The sequence below is a fragment of the Trachypithecus francoisi genome, unplaced genomic scaffold (assembly GCF_009764315.1).
Source record: "Trachypithecus francoisi isolate TF-2019V2 unplaced genomic scaffold, Tfra_2.0 Lachesis_group5, whole genome shotgun sequence".
Lineage (NCBI taxonomy): Eukaryota > Metazoa > Chordata > Mammalia > Primates > Cercopithecidae > Trachypithecus > Trachypithecus francoisi.
This window is the reverse complement of record NW_022681470.1, coordinates 142,994,839-143,005,394: the sequence shown is the minus strand read 5'-3', so window position 1 is coordinate 143,005,394 and position 10,556 is coordinate 142,994,839. Positions and strand designations below refer to the sequence as shown.

Genomic DNA, 10,556 nt, shown 5'->3' with positions numbered 1-10,556 from the left:
TGTGTGTAATGCTGTGTGTTTGTCATTGTGATGTGTGTGTGTCATGTGTGTTTGTCATTGTGATGTTGTGTGTGTGTCATGTGTGTTTGTCATTGTGATGTTGTGTGTGTGTGTGTAATGCTGTGTGTTTGTCATTGTGATGTGTGTGTGTCATGTGTGTTTGTCATTGTGATGTTGTGTGTGTGTCATGTGTGTTTGTCATTGTGATGTGTGTATGTGTTTGTCATTGTGATGTGTGTGTGTCATGTGTGTTTGTCACTGTGATGTGTGTATGTGTGTTTGTCATTGTGATGTGTGTGTATGTGTGTTTGTCATTGTGATGTGTGTGTGTCATGTGTGTTTGTCATTGTGATGTGTGTGTAATGTGTGTTTGTCATTGTGATGTGCGTGTGTCATGTGTGTTTGTCACTGTGATGTGTGTGTATGTGTGTTTGTCATTGTGATGTGTGTGTGTCATGTGTGTTTGTCATTGTGATGTGTGTGTGTCATGTGTGTTTGTCACTGTGATGTGTGTATAATGTGTGTTTGTCATTGTGATGTGTGTGTGTCATGTGTGTTTGCCATTGTGGTATTGTGTGTGTGTATGTGTGTGTAACCAGGTCTGACTATAACTTGGTCTCTCTGTGTCTGATCTAATGGGTATTAATTACCAAGTGTGACAGTGACACCTCTGGGGGTGGCTGTGTGGCTGGGATGCTGTCTGAGTTTTGTGTGGTTGTGTTTTAACATACACACAGTGCTGCGACTGTCTGTGATGCCGTCTATGACTTCCATGTGATTGTGCGGTTGTGCATGAATCTGGCACTTCGTGTGTATGAGTCTATAATTGTGAAAGAATGGCTGAGATTACACAGCCATGTGACAGATTTCGTGGGATGCCATAGGTGTGACTGTGTAGTCATTCTTTCTTCCTTCCTTTCAATCAGCAAGCATTTCCCGAGGGCCTGCTTTGTGCCAGGTCCTGGGCTGGATGCCAGGGACAGATCTGTGGTGTCCTCTTAGGGATGTCTATGCTTGGCAGTGATGAAATCAGCCACGGTGGCAGCATTTGCACCATGGAAATTGGCAAACATTACAAAGCTGTCCCCCTCCGAGGACAGCTGGTTGTTAAACATTTATGAGCACACTGCTGTGCCCACATATCCGAGTGCAACTGTTTGTGACCAGGCTGAGGTGTGGCCACCAGTCTGTGGGTGGGATCTGAGTATGTGACTCTGACTGTAGGTGGGGTGGGCCGGACTCTCCATGATGAGTCCTGATGATCAGTCTCCCGCCCACCCTGTCTGTACTCATGATGAGGGGAGGGAAGTGGAGGAAGTTTCCCACCCCCAGCCAAGTGCCTGGAGTCCCAAGTCCCACTTTCTTCTGAATCAAAAGCATAAATACCCACCCCTCACCCCTTCTTCCTGAATATCAGGCAAATCAACTTTACCCAATGTTTGGGAGCCCACAGACCCCAAGTTTCTGGGTCTTTGTCCTTAGTATTGTCCATGGCAGGGTCTGCAGTCTACGTGGGTCTTCTGAAGGTGCCTGCTGGGTCTTCAGCCCCTCGAGATGGCTGAGTTCTTGGTCCCTGGTGGTGCCCACTGAACTCTCCGCCTTCGAGTTTTGGGTTCCCTAGCATGTGCTCCAAGATCTGTTTCTTGAGTTTTCTTTTTTCTTTCTTTTTTTGAGGCAAAGTCTCTCTCTATTGCCCAGGTTGGAGTGCAGTGGTGCGATCTCGGCTCACTGCAACCTCCGCCTCCCGGGTTCAAACAAAATTCTCCTGCCTCAGCCTCCCGCGTAGCTGGGATTACAGGCAGGCACCACCACGTCCGGCTAATTTTTGTATTTTTAGTAGACATGGGGTTTTGCCATGTTGGCCAGGCTGGTCTCGAACTCCTGACTTCAGGTGATCCGCCTGCCTAGGCCTCTCAAAGTGCTGGGATTACAGGCGTGAGCCACTGCGCCCCACCTCTGCTTTGTGAGTTTTTTTTCCACTGAGGCACCCTCTGAGTTCTCCATATGTCAGACCCACGTCCAATGCACCACGCTCCTTCCTTCACACCATGAAAGCCCCGAAGTAAGACCGGGTGCCATCACGCAGTCGGACCAGGCGCTCATCCAGCACACGGACGACCACCTCCTCCCCAACCTCCAGGTGCACCACACCACCCAGGAAGCTGCTGTCCCACCAGACGCGGGAGTTGCTGGTGGCCCGTCCGCAGGGTGACTGCTGGCTGACCAACAGCTCCAGCTCCTCGGGGTAGCGGGGCGTGCGCTTGTAGAGGCCGTGGGTGATGGTGCTGGCCAGGTCCTGCGGGCAGCCCACACCGCCCAGCTGCACCTTGGAGTAGATGTAGTAGTAGCCAGCCTTGTTGGCCACAAGGGCCCCATTGTGGTAGTCGAGGCCCCTCAGGAAGGCCAGGCCCAGCTGGGTCTCCCATAGCAGCGGCCCCCCGCTGCCCGTCAAGCTGGAATTGGCACCTGTTTGGGAGAGAGAGACAAAGGGGGCTGCCGGTCAGCACATGTGTTACTCTGTTTTTGTTTTGTTTTGGTTTGGTTTTTGACACAGAGTCTCACTCTGTCGCCCAGGCTGGAGTGCAGTGGCGTGATCTCGGCTCACTGCAACCTCTGCCTCCCAGGTTCAAGCGACTCTCCTGCTTCAGTCTCTTGAGTAGCTGGGACTACAGGTGCCTGCCACCACGCCCAGTTACTTTTTGTAGTTTTAGTAGAGACGGGGTTTTGCCATGTTGCCCAGGCTGGTCTTGAACTTCTGACCTCAGGTCATCCACCCACCTCGGCCTCCCAGAGCGCTGGGATTACAGGTGTGAGCCACCACGTCTGGCCTCACATGTCTTATTCTTGCTGTGTGACTCCAGGCCAGTCACCACTAGGCTGTGTGTGTGTGTGTGCGCGCGTGCATATGTGCGTATTTGTAGAGACGGGGTCTCACAATGTTGCCCAGGCTGGTCTCAAATTCCTGGGCTCAACCGATCCTTCAGGCTCCCGAGTCCTGGGATTACAGCACTGCCTAGCCTGTTCGTATGTATTAATTAGCTTTATCCCTGCTTTGCAGATGAGGGAAACTGAGGCACAGAGAAGCAAATTAATTTGTTTAGTCTACATCTCAACTCTTTGCATCCCTCTTTTGCAGGTGGGGAAACCGAGGCATGGAAACGTTAAGTGACTTGCCCAAAGTGTCAAAACTTGCCTGGATGTGGCGTCTCACCCCTATAATCCCAGCACTTTGGGACGCTGAGGCAGGAAGGTCCCTTAAACTCAGGAATTTGAGGCCAGGAGTTCCAGATGAAGTAACATAGGGAGGCGCCATCTCTACAAAAAACAAAAAAATTAGTTGGGCCTGGTGGCAGGTACCTGTAGTCCCAGCTGCTGGGGAAGCTGAGGTGGGAGGATCGCTTGCACCTGGCAAGTTGAGGATGCAGTGAGCCATGATAGTGCCACTCCAGCCTGGGTGACAGAGTGGGACCCTGTGTCAAAAAAAAAAAAAAAAAAAGTGTCCAAACATGCAAATTTGCAAAACCAAGAAACCAAGGCGGCATCTCGTACCTGCTGTGTGCTTTGGTTTCCCTCTCTGTTAAATGGACACATTAATAGCACCTGCTTAGAATGCAATGATTTAATATGTAGAAAGCATGTCATAGCACATAACGCAGCATAAGTACTATATGAGAGTTCATTAAATGAATACAACTAGGCCAGGCGCGGTGGCTCACGCCTGTATTCCCAGCACTTTAGGAGGCCGAGGTGGGAGGATCACCTGAGATCAGGAGTTTGAGACCAGCCTGGCCAACATGGCAAAACTCCGTCTCTACTAAAAATACAAAAAAAAGTAACCGGGTGTGGTGGTGGGTGCCTGTAATCCCAGCTACTCGGGAGGCTGAGGCAGAAGAATCGCTTGAACCCTGGAGGTGGAGACTGCAGTGAGCCGAGATCATGCCACTGCACTCCAGCCTGGGTGACAGAGCGAGACTCTCTCAAAAATAAATAAATAAATAAATAAATAAAATAATAAAATAAATAAAACTGGAAACACGTAGCACTTGCGGCCTATGTTCTGAGCAACTCTGTGAGTAAATAAGGAATGAATGAATGAATACACTGGTATGTATGGCGTTTATCTGGTCTTCCCGAGACGCCCTGACCCCTGCCCCTGGCCAGGATCCGGGGTCCCTCTCACCTGTGAGATGCGCTGCTGGGTTGTTCTGGTGAGACCTTCGCTCTGGGGAGAGAGGGTCAGAGGTTAGAAACGAAGACAGTGGAGGTAAAAGCCAGCCTCCTACAGGGTCATCGTGTACACCTCCTGGATTCAACCCCACCCCTTCCGGAGTGACCCAAACTTCTGCTTCTCAGGCCTGGGGGAGGGGCACCTGTGAGGATTTGGCCAGTTGTGCAAATCATATTGGGCAATTGACTGAGGGGTGGGGGCAGCGTGGGAATCATCTCGCCTCCTTCCCTGGGACCAGGACCCTGACTCACCTTGTATCAGCTGCTCCCAGGAGCCTCCGTGTCCATCCTGAAAATGCAGAAGGGGCCTCCGGTAAGAACCTGCAGTGGGGCCACGCCCTCGCATTGCTCACACACGGCTGTGAGACACGAGGACCATGGCCACCGACACCACCCTCAGACGCGTACACAGGGCCACATGCACTCACTTGCACACACACACACACCCGCCCAGCAGCCTCACAACCACCTGGTGCCTCAGTTTCCCTCTATGCAAATAGAGTTATGAATAGTGTCTGCTTGGCATTGAATGAATTAATATATGTAAGGCATTATGACAGTGCTTGGCACATAGTATGCCCTAGAGAAGGGTTTAATAGGCCGGCTACATTGGCTCACGCTTCTAATCCCAGCACTTCCGGAGGCTGAGGCAGGCAGATTACCTGAGGTCAGGAGTTCGAGACCAGCCTGGCCAACACAGTAAAACCCTGTATCTACTAAAACTACAAAAGTTAGCTGGGCGTGGTGATGGTGCACACCTGTAATCCCAGCTGCTCCGGAGGCTGAGGCAGGAGAATCGCTTGAACCCGGGAGGTTGCCGTGGGCCCAGATTGTGCCACTGCACTCTAGCCTGGGTGACAGAGTGAGATTCTATCTCAAAAATAAAATAAAATAAAATAAAATAAAATAAAATAAAATAAAATAAATAAAATAAAATAAAAGGGTTTAATAAATAAGCAACATTGCCCAGTGCGGTGGCTTACACCTGTAATCCCAGCACTTTGGGGGGCCAAAGTGGGAGGATGGCTTGAGGCTAGGAGTTTAAGACCAGTCTGGGCAGCACAGCAAGACCTCATCTCTACAAAAAAATTTAAAGATTAGCTGGGCATCGTGGTGGGTGCCTGTAGTCCCAGCTGCTTATGAAGCTGGAGTAGGAGCCTTGCCTGAGCCCAGGAGTTTGAGGCTGCAGTGAGCTCTAATCATGCCACTCCACTGTAGCCTGGGCAGCTGAGTAAGACCCAGTCTCTAAGATAAATAAATATGTAATTAATTAAATAAATAAGTAATATTTAAAAATACATGGACAAGGTTAGGCGTGGTGGCTCACACCTATAATCCCAGCAATTTGGGAGGCTGAGGCAGGCAGATCACCTGAGGTCAGGAGTTTGAGACCAGCCTGGCCAACATGGTGAAACCCCGTCTCTACTAAAAATACAAAAATTAGCCAGGCACGGTGGCGGATGCCTGTAATCCCAGCTACTACTCAGGAGGCTGAGACAGGAGAATGGCTTGAACCCGGGAGGTGGGGTTGTAGTGAGCCAAGACTGCACCACTGCACTACAGCTTGGGCAATGGGAGAGAAACCTTGTCTCAAAAAAAAGAAAATGCGGTCAGTGAGATGGCTGGACACATGGATGCCACCCTTGGGATATAGCACCTGCCACAGGGCACAGACCTCAACATCGTCATGATGCTGAGAAGACACATGTGGCCTCAGATGCGTGGACATGTGGTTTGTGGTTTATGGATTCATGTGTGTCTGTAGACACGGAGACCCAGAGACAAAGACACACAACACAAATACACCAGCTGCAGATAGGCGGGTGTGTGGACATGTGGGTACACACACATACGTCCACATGTTACGTGGACAGGAATGTGTGGCCACCGGATCTAGACCCAGGACACAAAAGGGGCCAAGCCCACATGGGCATGGTGTTGGGCACACACAGACCCCCAGGTGAGGCACACAGACACGTGGACACATCCACAGCCAGCTGGAAGCAGCCCGAGAGATTTCCACAGATGGAAATGGTCAGAGGATTAATGACAATCTCAGTAGCAGTGATAAGAGTACAGAGAAGGCCGGACACAGTGGCTCACACCTGTAATCCCAGCAATTTGGGAGGCTGAGGCAGGCAGATCACCTGTGGTCAGGAGTTCGAGACCAGCCTGACCAACATGGAGAAACCCTATCTCTACTAAAAATACAAAATTAGCTGGGCATGGTGGTGCGTGCCTGTAATCCCAGCTACTGGGGAGGCTGAGGCAGGAGAATCGCTTGAACCTGGGAGGCGGAGGTTGTGGTGAGCAGAGATTGCGCCATTGCACTCCAGCCTGGGCAACAAGAGTGAAACCCTGTCTCGAAAATAAAAAAGTACAGAAAAAATGCACGTGTGTGTGCACAGGGGTGTGCATGGCAGTGTTGGGGTGTCAGTTCCGTCGGGTGGAGCCGGCACTGTCTGGTACCACACACGCCATAGCATACTTCGTCCCCTATGAAGAGGCTGCCTCTATTTTGTAGATGAAGACACTGAGGTTCAGAGAGGTGAATTCACTTGCCCGAGGCTGGGAGCAGCAACCAGTCAAGCCAGCTGCTCTCAGCCTGTGCCCTGTCCTGCACACACACACACAGACACGCAGTGACCCATAGTGACACAGGAGAGCCCCCCTCGCCTCCACCTACTGTCAGTCCCCCGGTCCCACTCACAGGCAGGCGGGTGACCATCTCTCCCAGACGCCAGTGCAGCTGCAGAAGGAACCAGCCTTGGATGGCCAGCCCGGCCCCCATCAGCAACAGCAAGAGACCCAGACCCACCCGGGCCACATTGCACGTCTGTCTCCGGCGGCTTCGTCCCAGCCTCGTGAATGGGATGTCAGTCTGTCCATCCACCACAAACACTGAGGGCCGTACGACACTGTCCTCCATGCCCAAGGTGCCTGGAGCGGAGCTAGCACGCCTGGGTCCTTCAACCTCAGAGGAAACCAAAATTGCTCAACCCTCCTGGGCTGTGCACGCTGCGGACAGACACCCGAAGGCCGCCTTTAGAGCTGGGGTTCAGCCCCACCCCTTCCCCCACTCACCCTCCTCTTCTTCCTGTCCCCTCCGCCCCCGGCCTCGGCCCTGTCTCACTCTCACTCATGCAGACTCTCACACTTTCCAGAGGCTTCTGAAAATGTGACTCAAGTGGCAAGTGCAGTGGGGAGCCCCCAGCTTTCCCTTCCTGGATGCTTCTTTTGCTTGGGGCCACCAAATATTTACTGAGGACTTTCTGTCCATGCCAGGCTCTGCTCTAGGTGTGGGGAATGCAGCAGTGAACAATGGCGACAAGGTTCCCTGCTTCGATGGTGCTCCTCTTCTGGTGAAGCCAGAGAGACAAGAAACCTCATGAACAAGAAAATCAAATGTTGTGGGTTTGTTTTTGTTTACAATACACCCGCCTATCTGCAGCTGGTGTATTTGTGTTGTGTGTCTTTGTCTCTGGGTCTCCGTGTCTATAGACACACATGAATCCATAAGCCACAAACCACATGTCCACGCATCTGAGTCTCGCTCTGTTGCCCAGGCTGGAGTGCAGTGGCACGATCTCAGCTTAGAACAACCTCCACCTCCTGAGTTCAAGCGATTCTCCTGCCTCAGCCTCCCAAGTAGCTGGGATTACAGGCACCTGCCACTATGCCTGGCTGCTTTTTGTATTTTTAGTAGAGACGGGGTTTCACCGTGATTGGTCAGACTGGTCTCAAACTCCTGACCTCAAGTGATCCACCCACCTCAGCCTCCCAAAGTGCTGGGATTACAAACATGAGCCACCGTGCCTGGCCTTCTGTTGTGTTTGGATGTGACAAGTGCAGTGAAAAATACGAGAGCGGAATAAAGGAGTGGATGTGTGCTCTGTGTGTGTGCCTGAGTCTGCATGCATATATGTGTGTGGTGTGTGCATGTGGAAGTGTGTATTCAGTTGTGTGCATGCAAGTGTGTTTTGTGTACACACTTGCATGTGTGCATGCCTGTGTATGCATACATGTGCTGGCGTGTAAATGTGTGTGCTTATGTGGGCAGGTGCATGCATACATGTGTGTTGTGCATCTGTGTGCATGTGCATGTGGTCCATGTACCTGCATGCATGTGCACGTGTGTGTATGTGTGTACATGCATCACATGTGCAAGTCAGTGTGCATATATGTGCTGTGTGCAGGTGTGTGCATGTGTGTACCTGTGCATTGGTGCATGTGTATGTGTGTGTGCGCTTGCACGGGTGTGTGCATGTGTGTGGGGAGGTCCATGTATAAGTGTGCATGCATTCATGTGTGGATTTTAAAAACTGGAACTCAAAGTCAGGTGTTAGAACCACTGTTCACCCAGTGAGCCGAGCCTAAGACCTGGAAGTCCCTCCCTCTGTCTTGTCCTCACATTCTACCCTGCAGCGAGTCCTGTTCATTCAACCTCCAAACCAGATCTCAAATCCCGCCACCTGTTTCCATCCCTGCTGCTACCACCCTAGCTCAGTGCTATCAATTGAATGTTTGTGTCCGCCCCACCCCAACCTCCAATTTATATGTTGAAGCCGTAATCCCCAGTGTGATGGTGTTAGGTGATGGGACCTTTGGGAGGTGATCAGGTCATGGTGGTGGAGCCCCGTGATGGGATCTGTAACAATATAGGAAGAGACATGAGATGTTCACTGTCTCCTCCATGTGAAGATGCAGCAAGAAGGTGGCCATCTGTAAATCAAGAAGAGAGCCCTCACCAGAACCTCACTGTGCCCTTGGACTTCCAGCCTCTAGAACTATGATAAATAAATGCTTGTCATCTAAGCCATGCAGTCTACGGTATCTTGAGAGCATCCCGAGCTGACTGAGACACTAAGGTACCCTTATCTCTCGCTTGGACTGTTGCAGTAGCTTCCTCATTAGATGCCTAGATGTCCTGCTTCATCTGTTGCCACTTTAAAATTCACTTTCTACCCTCTATCTACTGTGAGCTCACTTATTTATTTATTTATTTGGATTTTGTTTTGTTGGGGTGAAAAGTCACATAACAAACCCATTTAAAAAATGAGTAACTCAGCCGGGCATGATGGCTTACTCCTGTAATCCCAGCACGGTATGGGATGGTGGTCACCTACTTGCTGGAGCCTCCTCTGTTGATGACTGCTGGGAGCTGAGTGGTAGAATCTCCTGCCAAATTGTTGGTTGAATTGCAGAGATGAGAGCTAGGCTGTCTGCAGAGAAAAGTTCTCTGGGGTCTGGGTCCCTGGAGCAGAGAGAGAAACTGACTTTGGTGGTCATCCCTCATCCCTGCCAACCCAACCTGCTTGGACCTCCAGACAACACCCCCTCAGACGGGTCACTCTTTGTCCAGAGAACGTCTCCAGTGGCTGGGAGCAAAGCCTGCCCACCATCCCAGGTGGCCCATCCCAAGCAAACAGGGCATTCCACGCTGGAAATTTCCTCTTTGTTTGATTGATTGAGATAGAGTCTTGCTCTGTTGCCCAGGCTGGAGTGTAGCGATGCAATCACAGCTCATTGCAGCCTTGACCTCCTGGGCTCAAGCCATTCACCTGAGCCCCCCAAGTAGCTGGGACCACAGCCACTCACCACCACACCTGGTTAATTAAAAAAAAAAAAAGTTCGTATAATAGATACGGGATCTCACTATGTTGTCCAGGCTTGTCTAGAACTCCTGGGTTCAAGTGATCCTCCCACCTTGGCTTCTCAAAGTGCTGGGATTACAGGCATGAGCCACTGTGCCTGGATCCTGTCTTGTTTGTTTGTTTGTTTAAGACAGAGTCTTGCTCTGTCACCCAGGCTGGAGTGCAGTGGTGTGATCTCGGCTCACTGCAAGCTCCGCCTCCCAGGTTCACGCCATTCTCCTGCCTCAGCCTCCCGAGTAGCTGGGACTACAGATGACCACCACCATGCTTGGCTAATTTTTTTGTATTTTTAGTAGACACAGGGTTTCACCGTGTTAGCCAGGATAGTCTCGATCTCCTGACCTCGTGATCCGCCCTCCTCGGCCTCCCACAGTGCTGGGATTACAGGTGTGAGCCACTGAGACCAGCCTCTTTCTTTCTTTCTTTCTTTCTTTCTTTCTTTCTTTCTTTCTTTCTTTCTCTCTCTCTCTCTTTCCTTCCTTCCTTCCTTCCTTCCTTCCTTCCTTCCTTACTTCCTTCCTTCCTTCCTTCTTCCTTCCTTCCTTCTTTCTTTCTTCTTTCTTCTTCTTTCTTTCTTTCTTTCTTTCTTTCTTTCTTCTTCTTTCTTTCTTTTCTTTCCTCTTTTTTTTTTTGAGGCAGAGTCTTGCTCTGTCACCCAGGCTGGAGTGCAGTGGT

The 10,556-nt window shown here is 50.9% G+C and overlaps 1 protein-coding gene across 1 annotated transcript; it reads right to left on the bottom strand.

Annotated features, from left to right (window-relative positions):
* Positions 1–498: 498 nt before the first annotated feature.
* Positions 499–7,281, bottom strand: TNFSF14 (TNF superfamily member 14). Its single transcript, XM_033198563.1, has 4 exons — positions 6,938–7,281; positions 4,480–4,516; positions 4,181–4,222; positions 499–2,466 (listed from the first exon to the last, which is right to left on the bottom strand). The coding sequence occupies exons 1-4, from the start codon at positions 7,154–7,156 to the stop codon at positions 2,042–2,044; spliced, it is 723 nt and encodes a 240-aa protein (XP_033054454.1). The 5' UTR covers positions 7,157–7,281; the 3' UTR covers positions 499–2,041.
* Between the last annotated feature and the right edge of the window lie 3,275 nt (positions 7,282–10,556).

Bases quoted from the DNA above. Each gene is read 5' to 3' on its own strand.
- TNFSF14 (XM_033198563.1), bottom strand. From the start codon at position 7,156: ATGGAGGACAGTGTCGTACGGCCCTCAGTGTTTGTGGTGGATGGACAG. The intron at 4,517-6,937 runs GTGAGTGGGACC...CTGCATTTTCAG, and splicing joins AGATGGTCACCCGCCTGCCT to GATGGACACGGAGGCTCCTG. The intron at 4,223-4,479 runs GTGAGTCAGGGT...CTCTCTCCCCAG, and splicing joins CTGGGAGCAGCTGATACAAG to AGCGAAGGTCTCACCAGAAC.